General features: G+C 44.3%; 1 protein-coding gene and 1 non-coding gene across 4 annotated transcripts in view; one reads left to right on the forward strand and one right to left on the reverse strand.

The window, feature by feature from the left end:
• The window catches only part of SLC23A2 (solute carrier family 23 member 2), a 108496-nt gene that overhangs the window by 57326 nt on the left and 29836 nt on the right, over positions 1-21334 (reverse strand). For all 3 annotated transcript variants that reach the window (XM_069496481.1, XM_069496479.1, XM_069496478.1), the window contains one exon: positions 2691-2956. In XM_069496481.1, the coding sequence (XP_069352582.1) occupies positions 2691-2798 (108 nt within the window). In that variant the 5' untranslated portion in view covers positions 2799-2956. The remainder of the gene's footprint in view (positions 1-2690; positions 2957-21334) is intronic.
• Positions 8450-8553, forward strand: LOC138401273 (U6 spliceosomal RNA). The gene has a single exon (XR_011236437.1). It is a non-coding gene; the product is annotated as a U6 spliceosomal RNA (small nuclear RNA).

Here is a 21334-nt window from a genome sequence, read left to right on the forward strand (position 1 = left end):
CTTATCTAAGACAAACTGGAATGATGAGATTTTTAACACCCACGCCCCAACCACCTCCTCCAGCAGACCCCCACCCACCACCAACCCTGGTTCTGAGGAACAGCCAGGTTTGGTTCCTGCTGCCCAACCTCTCTGCACTCCAGCACGCCTGTCTCTAGATGCCTTCGCAGCTGACAGCCCGAGGCCCAGCTTTGGACTACAAAGCAAACAAAGAAATAAGAGCTGGCATTTCAGTCTTGCAAGGCCCTAACCAGCAAGCAAAGAGATGGGCTAACCACTAGGTTCATGTGGCTACTGAGCACTTGACTAGTATCAACCAAGGAAGTGAACTTTAGGTTTTATTTAATTCTAATTAATTTAAATGTCAATAGTTACATGTGGCTAGCAGTGATGGTGTGTTGGACAGCACAGATCTACTCAAAAAGACAAAACCCAGAGCTGCTGTGCCGATTAGCCTTCAATATTTACATTTCCAAAAGCCAGGATAAAAGAAGGCGCTAGCAGGCAGTGACATCCTGTCGTGATCCTCTGAGTCACCCACGTGTGGGCATCTCCAACAGTGAAACCCTCAGCCCTCTCTTCCCTCGCCAGCTCTGCCCGGCAGCCATATCCTCTCCCACGGGTCAGCCGCCACCCACTTGAGCCGTTACAGTGAGTCTTCACAGCTCTCCTGCTCCCTCCCCGTGTGCCAAGTCCCACACCCACATGCCTGCAGGCTTCGGGAGCACATCGGCATTGCAAATCCACAACTTCCCAAATAAAATCCATCATCGTCTATCTTCCCCACACCTCCCAAACTTATGGTTTTCCCCAGACTTCCTATTTTCTGCAAAGCCACCATCCGCCCAACAGGTTCCCATTGTATAAAATCTCAGTGGGCATCCTGAACTTCCTACTCTCTGGGCTCTCAACACCTCCTAGCATCTATCAGCCTCACCTCTGTTCTTACTGTCCCCACCCAAGTCCAGGTCTTTGGTACCTCCCAGGCCCACCAACTCTCCCTGTCCTAACCCACCCCAGACTCCAACCAATCACCCCAAATAAAGAGTCCTGGGGCCTTCTAGTGAGCGCCGGCAGCACCCTATAAGCAGGGGTCCCCAACCTACGGTGAGCTGTATAATTATTTCATTATATATCACAATGTAATAATAGAAATAAAGTGCACAATAAATGCAATGTGCTTGAATCATCCCGAAACCATCCCCTCTACGACCCCCACCCATCGTCCATAGAAAAACTGTCTTCCATGAAAATGGTCCCTGGTGCCAAAAGCTTGGAGACCACTGCCCTATAGGAACCCTACTGCAGCACTTGTTTCTTGTCTCTGAAGCGAAGGGGAGTGAGAGTGAATAACCTGCCGGCTCCAAGGCAAAAGAAAGCCACAAAAGCAATGAGTCGATCCCCAGGCATGAATCTTTCCTTTTCACTCTTCAGAGCTTATCTAATTTAAACCAGAACAACTGCCTAATGAATAAGCTATAATGTCTTTTCCCTTGGAAAGCCTGTGTCAACCTCAAATCTTCAACATGAAAGAGAATCCGGTTTCAAAATTTCACTTTACAGGAAAAAAGAAAGTGGTAGGTAGTGCCAGTCATAAAATCGGCTGAACATTTCTCTGTGAATTAATGCGGTAAAAGTCAAAACGTGGATGCAAGTGGCCAGCCGACATACTTAAGGATGCCGTGTTCGAGTCTTACTCCACGTCGCCACGGTGAGGCCAACTCCAGAGCCTTGTTTTAAGGAATTCTAGGATACTATTCTTGCCATTCACCACATTTCGAACACTTTCGTAAACACCGTGAGGCAAGAGCTCTCTAAAGAGCTTTTTTCCTTTTTAAAACGAGTATTTTATATAAATCAAGTCATAATCTTACATTTGGGGGAAATATTAGTATTGAATATAATAAGTGTACATAATCAATCTTATCTGACTAATATCACTTATTCAGCTAAAACTACCTCTATCTTGGACACTGCCAACAAAATACCACACATGGCATTTGGGTTCCAAACAATCAGTCATTCATTGATCCTCCCACTTTCTAATACTAGTAAGAAGTTGGCTTATGTTATTTCATAAGAGCATTTTTTTTTTTCTTTTTTAAAGAGATAAGGTCTCATTCTGTTGCCCAGGCTGGAGTGCAGTGGTGAGTAACCTCCAACTTCCAGGCTCAAGTGGTCCTCCTGCCTCAGACTCTCGAGTAGCTAGAACTACAGGCACGTGCCACCATGTCTAGTTGATGTTTTTATTTTACTTTTCTGTAGAGACAGGGTCTCACTATGCTGCCCAGGTTGGTCTCGAACTCCTGGCCTCAAGCAATCCTCCCATCTTGGCCTCAGAAAGTGCCGGGATCATAGGCGTGAGCCACCACATCCAGCCCAAGAGTATATTTTTGAAGATAGAATTAAGTCTTCAACATCCCTCAGTATACAGTAAGTGCTGGGCCAGATTTCAAATGTTAATAGCAATGCATGCTTCCTTGATGGAGTTAATCCCAGCAGGTGACTACAAGTTGAGAGCAAGGTTAAAACCCAAGAGTCGGCCCAAAGACGATCTCACGTGAAAAGCATCTGGTTTGTAAATTCCTTAACCTTCACTGAAAACATGAGTATCAAAGCCAATCTATGTTGATTCCACACAGAAATTACTTTAGAGTGATTTAAGAAGAAAGGATGGGGAATACTATTACCGGAAGAGTAAAGAAAGTGGGGTGCTTCGCTTCATCTTCGTATTTGCCTTCTGTTGAACTTCCAGCCTCCATTGACTTGGACGTGGTGTTCTTACCAATGCCCATCATCAAGACAAAACAAGCAGTTCTGCACAGCCGTTCGACTGGAGCGGCTGGAAGTGAAGGCTTATTCAAGCAAGGAGCCCAGGATCAGAGTCGGCTCTTCGGTGCCTGGAGCACCCGACTCTCAGACGGAGATGAGATCCGCAAACGGCATCTCTTAGCACCTAGAAAGAACAGAGTGTAGCTAAATCACCTCGAGGCACACAAACAACACAGGACACACGGTCATCGAGTTCCCCCGCACAGGAAAAAAGTCACGTGACACATTATACTCAAATATCCAAAAATACATTATCCAATTACTCTTTTTAAATACCCACCCCCTCTCCATTTATAGAAACCCACCAATTCTGAATTTCTCCCTTGAGAGAGGGACCACTAAATAAAGTAAAATATAACAAATATCAGCATTCTAGGGAGAAGAAGTAGCTAAGGTATTTCCCTGACACGCATGATGGCATATATCTTATATCCCGGCACTACCGGAATAGAACTTTCTGCAACAAGGGAAATGTTCTATATATGCCCTGCCCGGGTGAGTCATCACTAGTCACATGTGGCTACAGAGCACTTCAAATGTGGTTAGTGCAAACGTATAACTGAATTTTAATTGTGTCTAATTTTAATTAAAATTAAAATAGTTATTTGTGGCTGTAGCTACCATACTGAACAATGCAGATAGAGCCAATTTAGCATAGTTAAATGGATATTAAAATAATTCTGAATTCCCTGTATGTGCACAATTAAAAGGCAGGGGAAGGCACTCAAAAGCATTAAAAGCAGGAGATAAAACCAAGCTAAGAGTAAATGGCTACACAGAATTCCAGGAAGGCAGCAAGATGAGCTTTAAATGGGCTAGAATGCCACACCAAAAAAAAGGCAAAACATTCAAAAATCAAACGACAACATACACTTAAGAAACTCAACCCCCGCCCCCCGCCCCGCCCAAAGGAGTTAAACTGGCAAGAAAAAAGAAAAGGTGGGGGGCAGGGTGGGGGATCAACACTACTAAATCCCCCGAGATGGATCCCCAGAGAATCTCAGATTCGGACACTATCACTAAGAAACAGCATAATACTCCAAACTAAGTAAAATCTAAGAAAAAGTTAAAAGCAGGATGCCATGGGAACCATTCTATGCAGCCAAGTTTCAGTGAAGCAGCAGAAAATTCAAGACTTAATTTCAAACAATGGAATTATAACCTGTACCATAAAAGTGATTCACCCTAAGATTAACAAACATTTGGAGAACTTGGCTTCAAAATTGAGAGGGTACAAAGGATCCCTCCAAGGGTTAGTACACATACAATAAAACGTGCCTAGGTACGCCTGAATTCTTACAAAGAAAAAAATAACGCAAGCAGGTAGGGGTGGGAAGGGCAGAGAGCATTCCCTGGCACTCGGACTAGGGTGACATCAGATCTCACTGCCAATTAATTTCCCGCCAAGAATGAACGTTCCAGCCAAGCTGTCCTGCAGACATGAAGACAGGCCTACAAGAAGCTTGGAAACGCAAGTAGGAAACTTTCTGTTCAAGGAATTCTTCATGGGACACTTCGTTCAACAAATACTTTGGATGAGCCAGGGGGAAAAAAAAGAAAACTAAACAAATAACAAAAAGAATTATACAAGATCTGAGAGTTCAGTAGTCAGAGAGCACAAAAGGAAAACAAAAGAAATAGTTGCCAGAACATCAACTTGCATCAGTGGAACAGAGAGAGCTGGGTACACATATCAAATCTTTTGAGGTGGCTATTCTCATTTACATATATTCATGGACATTTTATGTTTTCATTCATATTATATCCATGTTTGCTTAAAAGCCGTGGTTCTCAACCCAGAGTGACTCTGTTCTCCAGGAGTCATTTGGCAATGTCTGGAGACATTTTGGCCATCACAACTGGGGAAGAACTACTAGCATCTAGTAGGTAGAGGCCAGGGGTGCCACCAAATAGGGCAGATCTCACAGTAAAGGATGGCGTGGCCCACACAATCTCCACACAAGTGTTGAGACTAAGACCTTGATTTAAAGATATTTCCATCCTCCCAAAAATGGCATGGCAGATGTGCCATGTTGATCCTAATCACAAGATCAGGTCCTCCAAGGCAGCAGTTCCCAACCTTGTTGGCACCAGGGACCATTTTCATGGAAGACAATTTTTCCACGAACCGGAGATTGGGGTCAGGGGTGATGGTTTGGGATGATTCAAGCACATTACATTTATTGTGCACTTTATTTTTATTATTATTATTGCCTTGTAATATATTAACATAATGAAATAATTATACAAGTCACCATAGGTTGGGGACCCCTGCTCCAAGGGATACTCGTTCCAGCTCGAGAAGCAGGGACATGCATATTACCACACAGAGCAAAGCCCATAAAGGAGTGAATGTATGGAATCTACTGTAGCTTATAGTCACTTTTAAAATCATTTCCCCTTTTCAAAAACAGGGAAGAGTAGGTCATATTTTTCCTTATCTTTTCTGCTGCTTGTAGAGGATATGAGGATCCATTTTACTAGGTAGTTTCCAACTCATAAACGTGAGGACTTCCTACAGTCAGAGGGGAAGTTAAGGACATTGCTTAGAAAACCATAAAGGCAGGGCCAGGTGTGGTGGCTCATGCCTGTAATGCTAGCACTCTGGGAGGCCGAGGCAGGCAGATCGCTTGAGGTCAGGAGTTCGAGACCAGCCTGAGCAAGAGCGAGGCCCCCATCTCTACTAAAAATAGAAAAAAATTAGCTGGGCAACTAAATAGAAACAAAAAATTAGCCAGGTGTAGTGGCGAGCACCTGTAGCCCAAGTTACTCAGGAGGGTTGAAGCAGGAAGACTACTTGAGTCCAGGAGTTTGAGGTTGTTATGAGCTAGGCTGATGCCATGGCACTCTTGCCTGGGCAACAGAGCAAGACTCTGTCTCAAAAAAAAAAAAAAAAAAAAAAAAGAAAAAAGAAAAGAAACCCCTAAAGGCTCTACTTGTAGCCCTGACAGAGCTGGTTGTGGTATGGTGTGTTTAAATTACTTAGAATTAACCTTTTTCCTACATTCTTACTTAAAACGTTTTACAATAATCCAAGAAACCAATCCCTAGCAGAGGCAAAGTTCGCAAAGAGGCAAGAGTGCCCATTGTCTTTTGTTCACCTGCTAAGGCTACTGACCTGCTATGACTGTTAGTCTGTGTGGCTGCTCAGGGTGCTATGACAAGAGACCTTTTCTTGAACTACTCACTGGTCCTTTCCTTAAATACACATTTCAGTGTCGCCATCAGCATGGTCTGTCTCCTTCCTGAAGGGCTTGGATATGACCTTTAGCGATTTCCTGTCTGTCTCAGAATGTGCCCTTCACCTGGACCTCCTATACCTGACATTCCAGGTGCAGTGCTCAGCTTGCTGATCTGGTTGCCAGTATACCACCAACGTGTAAGCCTAACAATGCCAGCTTCCTGTCACTGCCAGACTGCTGATGTCCATGAAGTCAAGTGGACCAAACCCGGTCGTGTACCAAGATGTCTCAGAGACGCAGGAAAATGGGCAAATGAGCAGTTCCCACCACAGGAGCTGGCAGGCACGTTAAGCTGGGACCAGCTAGTCCCTGGACGGTACCCAGATAAAGAAGTTATACTCAATTCAGCAGGAAAAAGAAGAGAATCTAAGGGGATTCAAAGAGGACTAAGGTAAAGGTCAGATTTGTGCTGGGGAAGGAACTTCCTTACCACGTGGAGGGCAGGCAGAGGGAGAAGGTGAAGTGCAGGCAGGAAGATCGGAAGCCTACACCGGCCTGGGCAGACGAGATCAGGCCCCACCCATGCAGAGGCAAGGCTCGGGGAAGAGTCAGATGCCACTGGGGTCCCAACCTGGGACTCTGAAGATGGTGACAGTTTACAATAATGTTTATTTTATTTCTGATGCTGAAAACATCGCAGTGACTTCTTGGAAATATGAAAACATAAGTAACCTTCAAAACCCCCTCTGCAAACCCCACCAAAATGAACCAAACACCAGAGGGAAGAACAGCACACCTACTTGGCAACCAAGAAAGGCCTCAATCCCAAAAGCCTCGGTGGAGAGCAGCCCCCAGCCTCGCATACACAAGAACTGGCCTCAGCCTTGCACCCGATCTCATAGAGGGTGGGTGGGAGGTGGTGGTGGTGGAACATCAGAGGGTAACAAACATGCAGAAAGCAGATCAAACTGAGCACTCAAGTAGAGTTCATGCCTAATGAGGCAAAACGAATGCAAGAATCAGGAGTGCATCTTTAAAATAATGCTAATTCATATCCTCAGGGGAATTCAGGAATGTGCCTTTAAAATAAGGCTAATTCATATCCTCAGGGGAATTCAAGAATAAGTACTAGTGGTAACTAGAGAACCAAAAGAGTTCTTGGAAATTAAACATGACTGCCAGAATAAATCTCTTGGTAGATGCACAAGTGGGAGCTACATTTGTAAATTACTAGAACAAGTCCACAAACCTTACAGCCAGAAGAACCAGTATCTGTTTAGCACAAGTTCCCACAGACAATCATATGTCAAAGAAATAACAGGGAAAAAATGTCCTCACATTGAAGGAAAACCTGGGTCTTCAGACACACTGAACTCAAGGACTTTCAGAGAAAGTCCTGAAAGAAGACGCCCCAAACAAATCCTAGGGAAATGCCTGAACTCTATAAAATCTTGAAGCTTCTTGTCAGAAAAAAAAAAAAAAGAAAAGAAAAGAAAGACACAAAAACATTATTTACAAAGGAAAGATGGTTATATTAACATCGGACTTCTCATCTTAAACAGCAAAAACTGGAAGAAAAAGTGATGTTTACAACATTCTGAGAACACAGACCCTAAAATGCCACACCCAAGCCACCCTCAGGGATCCCACCACCCTGCCACAGCCCCCACCACTTATGCTATTGTTTACACCTTCAAACATAATCATCAAAACTATGCTGTTCAATGATTGGACACTTTACTGCTCTGCAGCCCTGCTTGACTGTCTGTGGGGGCCACATTTATAACAATTATAAAAAATGTGATCGTGCACCAACTCCTTTGCCCACCCCTGATTCTTGGGATAGACTCCCTGAAGAAGAATTACTAGATTAAAGGATCAAAAGATTTTTAAGACTCTTGCAACATAAAACAAAATTCCCTTCCAGAAAGACTTTCCAAACCGTTAATCCCACCAGTAGTGAATCCACCCATCTCAAAGTTTGATAGTCCCTGATATAGCATCTGTGCCAGCGGAAAATTTTTCAGAGATTTTGCCATGCATCAATTCGAGAGTTTTTCCGAGTCTGTTGGCAAGCACAGAGCCTCTTTTGTGGTTTATCTCCGTATGCCCTCTATTTTCTACAGTGTTTACGGAGCTTTAAGGATATTAATCCTTTAATTCTTTGTTACATTTGATGCAAACATTTTATCTAGCTGTTTATGAATTTTGTGGATGATCTTGTGTACTGCCAGAGCTGTTTTCATGTTTGTGTAGTCAAATCTATCAATCTTCTGTACTGTGATTTAGCCACCGACACCCATCATCTTCCCAAGATCTGAAAAAACCGTGTGAAAAGGAACATACCTAAAAATAAAGTCTGCCTGAAGCAGCCATAACAGACCTCTGCCTCGACCACCAGGAGCTTGTTTTCAGAAGATAAAACAGGCAAAACGGTGTTCGCTTTGGCAGCACATATACTAAAATTGGAACAATACAGAGATTAGCATGGCCCCTGAGCAAGGATGACTTGCAAATTTGTGAAGCATTCCATTTTTTTTTTTTTTCCATTCCTTCCTCAGTTGGTAACTCCAACTCAGGGTTCATGTGTCCATGCCCTTTAACTTATAGTCGAGTTAAAAAAACAAACAAACAAACAGGCAAGAGGATGGTGAAACATTGGCAGACTTTTACGAGGCCACGTGCCATAAAATCATATTCCAAGGGGCCTATAAACTCTTTGTTCCACATCCGGTCCCACTGCCATTAGCATGTCAGCAGCGCTTTCAAATCCATGCTTACCCATATCAACCATAGGGAAAATGATGGGAGTTTCTAATGCAGAATGCGGTTACTCTCCTGGGGTACATTTATCTTAGTGCTCAGATACGCACATCCATTGCAGCAGGCAAGCCCTCCCCACCAATGCCATGAAACAAAGGGGGACAGTTCTGTCCGGACAAGAACGCTTTCCAGCAGGTACTCTGTACTCCACTTCTCCATTTAACTGACCCTCACAAGTTACACTGGGGGACCACCAACTCCCTTCTCCCACTTCTTACGGAGCAGCACCCTTTGGAGTATGCTGAAGCCTCAGACCCAAAGGAGCACAAGAGGGCATGAAGCCAAAGAAGGTGCAGAACAGTGATGTTCTGTGAAAATCTTCAGGGGAGAAGGATGCAGAGCCTGGGCAGAGGGGGGCACCCTTTGTCAGGGGATATGGGGGGAGAAGGAAGAGGAAGAAGGGGGGATGCTCAACAAAGAAATGCAACCTTGGAAACTGCTGAAACAAGTACCAGAATGACACAGCCTTCCACACCCAAGGACACCAGGGTGATGACGATGACTTTGAGGTCAGAAACCACGCACCAACCCAAGATCAGGGAGTTTATCCACACAGGATGACTTCTGTGTAGATAAATGCCAAGGTCAGAGGCACAAGCCAATAGACACGGGGCAGAGGTGAGGGCAGAGTGGAGTTTAGGCTCTGTGTTGGAATTTGTGTTAAGACAAGAAGCAAAATCTCTCCAGAAATCTGACTGGTGAATGTTCACACATCCCCCTCCCCCCCTCACTCATCCCTCATTGCCCTTCTTCCTGCCCCCTGCAAAACAGAGAACCTGAAGCAAATCCACTGGCAGTCTTGCCCCTGACACCTGACAAAGGAGAAGGCAGGGCTGAGAGATGAAAGATTGTGATGACGACGACAATGGTATTAAGAATAGCAGTTTCTAACTAAGTGCCTGTGTGTGCCAGGCACATCTCTGACCTCTTGTTAAATAAAGGGCAATTATTTCTGGCCAATAAATATATTACTTGGTTTGCACATTAACTCCACAAAAGTAGAGACTGAACTTCAGAGAAGTGAGCTGCCAAAGGACACACAGCTTTAAGCAGCAGAACAGGATTCGCACTGTAATCAGTCATTCCAACCTGCCCTAGCACTGTCCATATAAGCAAGACATAAAAGTTATCCTTTAAACGCCCAACTTAGCTGACCTCCCTGGCCAAACACGGCCCAGGCCAGCTGGCCTGTACACACCGTCTCCCCGAGACTTCCGGTGGCTTCGGCCTCCCTATGATTTCTGAGGTAGCTCTCGGGGGGCAGGGACACCTTCAAGTTTCTTTAACGGGGCTGTAGCCGACCCTCTTGGGACCGGGACCTCTCCAATCTGTGCATTTCTCTCCACCCACACGGCCATTCCAGGGCACATGCCACCTTCATCTCTCATCATCATCACAACAGCCACAACTCGTTTACTCAGTCCATCTTGATGGCTCCAAACACTTGCCCATATGGCAACCAGCACGATGATTCTACAAAAATGTTCACGCTCTCTGGCTTCCTAATCAGCTTGCGAGTGACATCCAAATTCCTTCACAAGGCTGAGATGACTGTGTGGCCCATCCAGCTCCCTTCCCGGTCTCGCATGGTCCCCGCTGTGGTCGCTGATGCCCATGCCAGCCCTCTCCCAGCCCTCAGGCCCCTGCACATGCTGTCCCTCCAAAGTGAGCCCCCTTCCCCTCACCCCTTTCCACTGGGATAACTCCCATCAATGCCTCGCCACGGTGTCTGAGGACCACCGACATGGCTGTGACCCACAGCAAGACAGTGTCCACCTGCCTGCCCCGCCAGACAGCTGCAGAGGCCAGGAGGAGGCAGCATCCACAGCATCACCACGGACACCCAGCCCGGTGCTGAACTTGGCCAGTGTATTAAAGGTTCCTGAAAATCTGTGGGATGATAAATGATGTGATCTTTTTTTAAAGGCATCTGGTATAACGTTAGAGCCAGGCACACTAAAAGCTCTGACTTCACCATTATACAATTTATCCATGTAACAAAAAACTACTGTACCCTCTACATCTATTGAAATAAAAAAAAAAAAGAGAAAGAAAGAAAGAAAGAAATGCCGTTAGAATGAAATAAAAGGTATACAATGTTACTGGAGATAGAAATGTCAAAATTTCCAGGTCTAACAATTTCAGTTTATGAGAATACAGTGGTTTGTTGGGGCGTGGGGAGTGATTCTTGCTTAATGCTCGTACTCCATCAAATCTGTCTGTGATGCAACAGACACATTAATGTCAGGGACAAGCCACGTGTGTCTACATCACTGCTATCAGCAGACGCTGACAGGCAAAGATGAGGTGTTTGAAAGGAAGAGAACAAATTGTATCAGTATCAAGAGATGTGAAAATCTGAGATGATCTAAAATTAAATGGTTAGTTACGAAAAACACATGAGGAAGCTTATTCATGTGATAGAATTGAACACTTCCCAAGCGGGAGTAATAAGCACCTATATCAGAAGCTGAGGATGGCACCTGGCCTGTGTTTGTATGGTCCGTACAAAAGAACAGTTTTTTACATTTGTAAATGGTTGTGGACAACAACAAAGAACAACATATGACAGAGACCATCTGGCCCACAAAACCTAAGGTACTTACAGAACAGTCTGCTGACCTTGACAACAACAAGATGAAGGAATCCCGTTCAAAATGCCAATAATGTTAAATACTTAAGAATAAATTTAATAAAAAATGTGCATGACCTTTATGAAGAAAACTATAAAATATAATTGAGGGGACTAAAGGGGATTTGAATAACCAGAGAACAGGCAATATTCAGTATCCTCAGAAGATAGGAAAGCAACTCTTCCAATACTTTCCGATAAATACTGTATACAGATTTAGTAAAAATCAATTAATATCCCAAAAGGGGGTAGGGGAGCTTGCTAAAAATTCCTCTGGAAAAATAAGAATAGTCACAAATATTTGAAAAAAGAGGAATGTGCTCTGTCAGAGAGGAACCCTAACAGAAAGCTGTAATGAATAGAAGAGTTTAACAGAGGTACATAAACCAACTAATAGACAACAGAAAACCCATAAACTGACAAATATATGATATGGTAGAACTTCAAATTATAAGACTACATATGGATTTTTTCAATATACATGCTAAGACAACTGGTTCTCTATTAAGCAATAAAATCCAGAAAAAGACTTCAGGTTAAAAAAAGTAAAATAAAGCTTCCACATGATTATATAATATTAGAGTAGAAGACTCCCTTCTTAACATATCATTAAAGACAAAAAAAGAGGGGCCCATGTTTTCCCACGTGCGGGTGACCCTGAGGGCATCGTGCTATGATGAGATGGGGGCTTTGGTGACTTGCGCTATCAGGAATTTCAACCTGGAGAACCAAGCTGAACTAGAAATCAGCAAGATGAAGCCCTCTCCCGCCAAGACAGACTTTCTCCTGCCAAGAGCTTGACGATGTCCATATGAACGCTAATTCCCCCTGCTGTTCCAACTCACGTCCAGGTGGTGGGAGGCTGGTTACCCTTATAGCATCCTCCCTCCTTACAACATAATGTAAAGCAACTCAGTCCTTTCTGTTGAGAGCTCAGGACACAGCATGTGGAATAATGATCTCATGTTTAAAGACTAAACTTTCGTTATCAGAAGAGAATGGACAAAAGCCAAGGTTCTGCAAATTACATTTAGCATCTACGTTTTTTTTTAAAGCTCCCCTGGAGCCAAAGTTAAAAATCACTACCTTAGAGCAAGCAGGAAATCATTATGGTCTCAAAAAAAAAAGTAAGCCTGACAGAATGGAAAATCAGCAATTTGGGAAATTCTGTGATAAGTAGAAAAGTAAAATATTTGGATCTTCAACAAATCTTTCAGTTCCCTAAGGACTGAGTCACTAGCGTTATAGCCACCAATAATCATGCACAAATGTAGAACAACAATCGTTTTTCATCAGCATTCTATGAGCTTTTCAGCCAGTAATCATTTCTTTTGCATTTCATTTTATCTGACTGTGTCTCCCTGTCCAGGAATCAGTGTCAGCCCTCTCTCACTGTGGCCAGGCAGGGCCACCCGAACTGGGAAGTATGGTACTATCCAGAGGGTGTAAGGGCCAGGCTACCCCTAGAGTTAAATACCAAAATCTGTCGTGTTTCTTGTAACCACCACCAAATCCTAAGAAGAACACGTCCTCCCATGAGCACACCTTGCAGAGTGCCCAGCACAGAACATACAGGGCACTCAGTGGGTGAACGATTTAATCGCTAAGAGTCTTCCTGAAAAGTAGGATCCCCCTGTGCACAATTCTTTATATTCCCAGCTCTTAGCACGGAAAAGATGCTCAATAAATGCTAATGAAGTACACACTGAGCCGGGTGTGGTGGCATGAGCCTGTAGTCCCATCTGCTCGGGAGGCTCAGAGGCGAGGATTGCCTGAGCCTGGGAGTTCCAGGTCACAGTGAGGCATGATAAGGCCACTGCACTCCAGCCTGGGCAACAGAGGAAGACCCTGTCTCCAAAACAATAAATAAATAAAAGGGCACATTGACCCCAAATAGATGGCAATGAATGAATACTACATTAAAAACATAAATACATGGCAAAGCCATGATTTGGTACAGACATAAAAACCTACAGTTCTCCAAAAGAACACAAGAAGAATAAGAGAGAACATAGAATTAAGAATCAGTGGTTCATGTCCTTGAGACTCACTTGGGAAACTTATATAAAATTCAGATTTCTTCCTCACACTAGTTATAGACAAAAGCTGTTACATTTGTAACAGCCCCAAACTGGAAGCATCCAAAGGTCCATCCACAGGTGAATGAATACACAACCCTTGTACAGCACACTACTCAGCAATAAAAAGGAGGAATCTCTCCCAACATGAAGCAATGATAAATGTTTCCGGTGAATCATTCCCAGTTACCCTGATTTGATCATTGTATGTTATGTGCTTGTATCAAAATACAACATGTAGTACAATTATTATGTATCAATAAAAATTTAAAAAAAAAGGGAGGAATCTCAGATCCTGCATTGAATGGAAGATGCCAGACTCAAGACTTGCTTGTCTGATTCTCAAAAGGCAAAACTTACCTACAGTGACAGGAAGCAGGCAGTGGATACCTAAGGCAGGAACAGAGAGAGGCAGAGAGGGTGGGGCTTAGGGAGCCCTTGGAGTGATGCAAATGTGCTATATTTTGACTGTGATTCTGGTGGCTCCATTTAGATGCATATCCATTTATTTCATGTAAACGCTACCTAAATCATGTTGATTTTTACAAGAAAAAAAACAATTTAAAAACTCCTGTAATCCCACCAACTTAAAAAGCGTCTCTTCTTCAAATTCTGATTCCATAGACCCGTGTTGGAGCCTGGGAACCCACATTTTTAACAAACGTGCAAACGTTCTCATGCTCGTGGTCCTCAGATCACCCACATCTCAGGATGGGCAACCTGGGCTGGAATAAAGCTATTTTCTCCCCTTGTATAAGCCTATCTAGACAGGGGAAAGTATGACTAAGAAGGAAGTCTTTGCCATAAGGACACTCAAAACCTCAATCTGCAGACTGGTACTTTGGTCCTTAACCACTACACAAACACAAGCTTTCAGAGTCTGCCAGCTTCAATGATAAAGCACATTTTATAAGTCAATCCTCGGCTTTCTGCTGAAATCCCATCATCAGGGGATTATAGTTCAATTGTGGCTGCTCCGTTCTGTTAAATGCTAACATTTGACCTAAATCTTTTTAATCCAAGTCAAAAAGATTGTTAGAACAAATATCCTCCACTTGTACATGGCCAACTCCGTTTGAATGAAACTGCTTAACTAGGTACCTAATATACAGAGTCCTGCTTTAGGGAGTTTGCAATTCTGTTGCTGATCCTAGCTATAATTATTGCATTTAAAGCTCTAAGCAGCAATGAATGAACTTGTAAGTAGTGGTAATCATTTGATTTTGTGATGACAACTATGCTAACAGGGTGTGACTAAGAAAAAAAAAAACATCCTATAGCCTTCTCCAAAACACTTCAAGAAGTCTTGCTCTTATTTTTCAAACTCAAGTCAGTATCCACTAATGGGGCATAAGTTAACTTAGTGGATCTCAACCAGAAATTTTTTTAAGACAGGGTCTTGCTCTATTGCCTAGGCTGGAGTGCAGTGGTGTCATCATAGCTCATTGCAGCCTCAAACTCCTGGGCTTAAGCGATCCTCCTGCCTCAGCCTCCTAAAATGCTGGGATTACAGACATTAGCCACTGTGCAAACTTCAGAACATACATCACAAGACAAGGGTAACCCAAACTGTCCAGGAAAAATGCTTCGTACTGTGGGTCAGTCAAAAATGATCCTGAAAGTCACTGATGTAACTACAGCTCTGTGCAGGGACATGAAAGGGATGTTCCAAGGACCTGAATTAAATCAGGTTATTTGCTGAGCTTAACATACACATAGAAATAACTTGCCAAAGTGAGAAAGTGGTACAAGATGATGGCACTGATGACAACATATGACATCGCCCCTCCACAATGATGGAGAGCGTGCCCACGATCACAGCAGAGTGGTCTTTCTTTATAATTAGTTACAATAAGCTCTGGGCGAGGTGGCTCACGCCTATAATCCTAGCACTCTGGGAGGCCGAGGTGGGCGGATTGTTTGAGCTCAGGAGTTCGAGACCAGCCTGAGCAGGCACAAGACCCCATCTCTCTAAAAAGAGAAAGAAATTAGCTGGACAACTAAAAAAATAGAAAAAATTAGCTGGGCATGGTGGCACATGCCTGTAGTCCCATCTACTATTCAGGAGGCTGAGACAGGAGGATCGCTTGAGCCCAGGAGTTTGAGGTTGTTGTGAGCTAGGCTGACGCCACAGCACTCTAGCCCAGGTGACAGACCAACATTCTGTCTCAAAAAAAAAAAAAAAAAAAAAAAAAAACTAGTTACAATAATCTACCAGAGCCCTAAACCAAACTACCCCCAATGACTGCAATCATGAGAATCTCCTTTGCACCCCAACAAGCTGTCTTATCCTTCTGTCACTATCTTGGTTTATTGGACTTGTTCTCTTAAGAGGAAGAAAATTTAAACAAGAAGCTGGATAAAGTCTGGATTTCTGAAAGGGAACCCAGGTTCCGTCACCAGGTTCCCTCTGTAGAGAGCCCCAGGAGGAATGACCCCTTAGAGACCAAACTCCCAGGGCCCAAAAGGCGCCGTGATGGCAACAACCCTGCTCTGAAGGTGAAGAAAAGGGACCCTGAGCGAACACTGCTGGACGAGCTAGGAATCTTCTAAAAATGGATTCTCAGGTCCTCGCCAGTGGGCCAGAGAGAACGAAAAACTGCTGGATAAACGAGGCAAATCTTCCTGGAATGTCCATGGGGTGAGGGGGTGGGGAGGATCATTCCTAACTGAAAGCGAACAGTCTATGGAACATTAAACGAAATGCACAGCTGACAGAATGAAGACACGAAAGAACAGGCCCTGCCTGCAGAAAACCCCTCCGGTCTGTCCTAGAGACTGGGCCCAAGAAGTCCTGGTACCGAATAAAGCTCTTATCCGAAACTAAACTCTAAATCCTAAGAAAGCTCTTAAATCCAACCTGAGACGGGCCATTTTGCTGACATCCATTTCTGTCTGAGCCATGAGAAATGATGACCATGTTATCTAGATTACAAGACACTGACTCACTCCACGGCTCGATAAGGGAACAGATGGAGTCTGCGTACAGCAAAATATCAGAGCAGTGGATGTTTTGTCTGGGGGCTTTAAGATACAAAGCCCTCACCATTTTTTTTTTTTTTTTTTGTAAACTAACGATATAGGTAACAGATGCTACAGTGAGTGCCTACTGTGCCTGGTATCTTCCAGCAAAATATCCTCCCCAAATTTTATTTATATAAAATTGTAACAACACCTTCTTAAGCCTCATTGTTCTGGCCATTCCTTCCCAACCTCAGGTACCCCCATGTGGACGACGCTGATCTCTAGTTTCCAGGTCTGAGCTCAAGGGGCACTCTTGGATCCGCTGTCCTGCTTCCGTGTTTCCATGACACATGGCTTCTTGGTCCACCTCCCCACCACGATGGGATAGGGACAGGGACACAGTGCTTAGTGCATAGAAGACATTCAAATACTTGGGGAAAACTTAAACATTTTTCCATTGGCCAGTTATACACCCAGACACAAAGCCTAATCCCATCCTGTCCTCCCGATTCACTTAGGGGAATCTAGTGGCTGGGACATAAAAGGGGGAAAGGGGAGCAGCGCAGCAAAAGGTGCAGCCTGCAGGCCAGGATTAAAATACGAACGTCATATATTTGAGGAAACTCTAAAGCAAAACTCAAGATGGATTTTACTAAATTGATTTCTACTGTGTGATTTAACACATCATTTTTTAGACACGTGGTGTTTTTCATTTAAACATTATTTAAAATGTGTTGATCAGTCATCACAGAAGCCACTGAAAAGCTCCTTTTATATGGAATTTTAACAAGATAAAAGCATATGCATAGTGAAATGACTATCAAGTCCAAGACACGAACATGATCTCACTCAACCCCTACAAAAATTCCAGGAGAGGCTGTTATCTCCATTTCACAGATGAGAAACTGAGGCACAGAGAGGTTGATTTACCCTTGGATAAAAGCCTAAGGCAATAGTGGCGGGCATGGCAATCATCAAGGCTCTTGATGCCTTACAGGCTAACAGAACAACACTCTCAAGAAAAGGCCTAAGAGGTCACGTCTGAAGATCAATTTGGAGGAAGCCCAGGAAAGCCCCCAGTTACTGTCAAGGAATGGACAAAAAGCATTTGCCCCTTCCAGGTCTACAGATGCCCTTTGTCATTTGATGCCCACCCTCAATCCCCAAAACAATGACAACCCTGGGGGCTAAGGTAACTTCCAGGAGACAGCCCTGCCAACCCTGACCCACTGTACCCAGGCTCCCCCTGCTCCATCCTCCCTGTCCAGCACAGCTGATGACTCCTGCCTGCTCAATGACTCCTGCTTTCTCACCTCCCGAAGAGGAAGCCCTCACAGGACACTTGGTCTACTCTAGCCACTGTTGCCACCACTGCCCTCAACTGGGAGAAGTCACTGGTGCTGGCAGAATCATCTCAAATATCCCTTCACTCCCTCGCCTCAAGCTCCGTGGACTCACCAGCTCTCTCTCTGAACTGCTCTTCAGACCACACCATCCCTCTTTGTGATGTTCTCATCCTTCCCATGGGTCCCAAGGGCCAAAGCCAAATTTCCTTCTCTCACCTGCAGAGAGATGCTAGCTCCACTTTGCCCTCATTTCCTAACTACCTCAGTTAGGAAATTATACCTGCTCAGTTTTGCAGGACTCTGGCACATCCACTTAGTTCTCTCAACCATCTGCTTTCTTCCTCTCCTCAGGGAGACATTTCATTTGTGAGTTTCATTTGCAATATACCCTTTCTTCCCACCCCGTCCCTGCTGTCCCCTAGTCCAGCTTACCATGCCGTCTCCTCCCTGCAGACTCTCCCAAGATATGGAAAAGGGAGCTCTGAAATTTCACCTGCCCTGATGGATTACCTCATTGGCTGAAGAGTGAGTTTGCCTAAACTGCACTGCAATTACCTGGAGCTGGGACACTGCAGCTCTTCCCCAGGTTAACACTAAGTACACTGTGGTCAAAGTAACAGCAAAGCTCTTCCCCAACCTTCAATAAATGGGAGCCTTTAAACAGTCCATGTCTGTATGTTATATATATTTTTTCCCTGCAAAGGAGCTTGTTCCTCTTAAGTAATTCATACAAAATGTATACATTAACTACAGAGACTGCAATCGCTTAGAACCGTATGCCACAGATGTCTTGCTTTTTTTCTTGTGTCTGAATTTGACATTTTTATAACCTAAAGATTTTAAAAGAATTAAAAATATGTATGCACTCAGCTATGAAAGAGACTTCAGCTCCCCATGAAGTTTGTTTCACCTATATTCCTTTTCGCTTGTGTACCTCCTTTTCATCACACACGTGAAATTCTATATAAAGGAAAACATAAAAGAACACATGGAGCTTTGGCAGTCCTGGGACTGGACTTGGCTCCCAAAATAAAATAAATAAGCATCTGAAAGACACAGAATCTGACATTTCAATTGCTGCAGATTGGAGTATTTTGGTTTTTTTTGGAGAAGAGTCTGCTCTGTTGCCCGGGGTAGAGTGTGTTGGTGTCATCATAGCTCACAGCAACCTCCAACTCCTGGGCTCAAGTGATACTCCTTCCTCAGCCTCCCAGAGTGCTAGGATTACAGGCATGAGTCACCGCGCCCGGCCCAGATCAAGTTTTAACTGCTACCCTTCCTCACATAGTTAATGAAGAACACCGCTTTCTAAGAATTACATAAATGTTAATGTTCGGTTACTAATATTTAAATAATGTCCGACAGCACTAAGAAACTCTTTGGAGATCTTCTGATAACCCAGCTGGGTGAACTTGAGCCTTAGGCTCCTCACCTACGTTGACACAGTCACAGGCACATGCAGAAACAGACGTGGGTGTGCAGAAAAATCAGATACATGGTCATAGACACAAACACAGGCTGACACACATATGTGGAAACAGACACGTCCGCCCAGATGCACACACAGACAGATACTAATCAGTCTGTACAGCCCCAGAGTTCATTCCCCAAAGCAGAGCTTATGTACCAAGAAATGGTCTTACCTTCACAGTGAAACCTCACCCTATGCACAAAAATGTCCTTTAATCGGTGCCCCACCCACACCGCTCTGTGCTGGCGTCTGTTCCACCCTGTGATTGTCCTGGTGCTCAGCATGAGACGCCTTCGGGTGCTGAAGGAATTTCGGCTTTTATAACCCACGCAGGCTGGCCAAAATTGTATAACCGCACCACCTCATCAGAAATGCTATTTGTATTACACAACAGCCACCACCTGGTTACAAACAGTTACTGCATGCCTCTCTTAGGGTCTCTGTAGCAGGTTTCCGCATGGCAGGCTGAATATCCTATTGTAGAAACCAAGCAGCTGCTGGGATTATATTTCTCAAACCTGCACTAAGAAGGGAAATTAAAACTTATCTTTCTAAACCCTGCAGTTCAGAGGAACAAGTCCACCCACGTTGCTTCTAGCTCAGTGAAAAGGGGGATTAATGTTACTCACTGGTAATTTTTCATTTCCCCAATCAGGGATCCAACGACAATTGTTTTCAGAGCTCAAAGACTTTCAGAGATCTCAAGGTAGGGTCTCTTCCTTAAATGGGAGGCAAAGGCAAGAACTAACTCACACTGAAGGGCTGACTACAGGGGTTCAGGGCAAAACGGCCTCCACGTGCAGGCCCCCCCTGCAGAGGCTCGCCTGGACAAGTGCAAGTACCCACAGAGACACAAAGGCGGCACACACGCACTGACAACCATAACCAGTAACAGGGAAGCAGACACACCTGTGGCAGACTGCATCCTTCCCAGTCCTGACTCCAGGCCAGGGCCTGCCAGGAGCCTGGGCAGTGGGCACCCTTGCCCATTGGGATGGGCAAATACCCGCCTCCATCTCCCCAACACCAGACTGCTGCCGGCAGGTGCCCCCTCTGCCTGGCTGGCCGAGCCTGGTGTTCCCTGTCTGGATTTGGGAAGTGCTAAGCACATCTTGGAAAATGGGTCCCCCGGGATAAAGGCAGAAGAGGAAGCAGGACAATTCCTGGAGAAAAGCAGCTGCAAATGCTCCTCATTCTTGGGACTCTTGGGGACTCAGGAGTGGGGACAGGAGGAAGACACCCAGAACCAACACAGAGACTGGGGAGAAGGTTGGGAGCTAGGTGCTTCAACTATTCAGGACAGGAGATTCACCACAAGTGCTCAGAGCCCAGGTCCATCCCCACATGACACACCTGACCTGTCAGGTCAACGTGCCCAGGGGAGCACAATAGGGAGCACGGTAGGGTCTATGTTGCCCGGGCTGCTCTCAAACTCCTGGCCTCAAGTGATTCTCCCACCTCAGCCTCCCAAAGTGCTGGGATTATAGGCATGAGCCACCACACCTGGCCTCATTTAAACTTTTTTAAAGTGTTGTATATACACATGTGCAATTATACAGACAGCTATGCACCAAGCAGTTGACGGTGGTAATCTCTATGAAGTGGGATTACAGGTGTTTCATTGTTTATCTGTATTAATCTAAATTTTAGTTATGTCCCTCCATTATATTAGGAGGAAAAATGGGCAATAGCTCAATTCTTAGTACCTATGTATGGTTGGTAAAATCAGGACAGAAAATAAGGCAAAACAACTAAAATGTTAAACTTGGACAAGTACGGGGGGTGGGGGGGAAGTTTAATTATTCAGAAATACTTGTGCATCTGAAAATATCTAATTTGACTAATCTCTCGTTTATATTTTCCTTTTATGGACAAAGTCTAAATTACGTTTTTGTTTTTTTGTTTGTTAATTCCACACTTGGTGATTACCTACTTCTGCCTTTCCAAATAAATGCTGGATATTGACATTTGCAGTGCCTCTACTGATGTAAAACTGAAGAAAACAA

The sequence above is a fragment of the Eulemur rufifrons genome, chromosome 20 (assembly GCF_041146395.1).
Source record: "Eulemur rufifrons isolate Redbay chromosome 20, OSU_ERuf_1, whole genome shotgun sequence".
Classification (NCBI taxonomy): domain Eukaryota; kingdom Metazoa; phylum Chordata; class Mammalia; order Primates; family Lemuridae; genus Eulemur; species Eulemur rufifrons.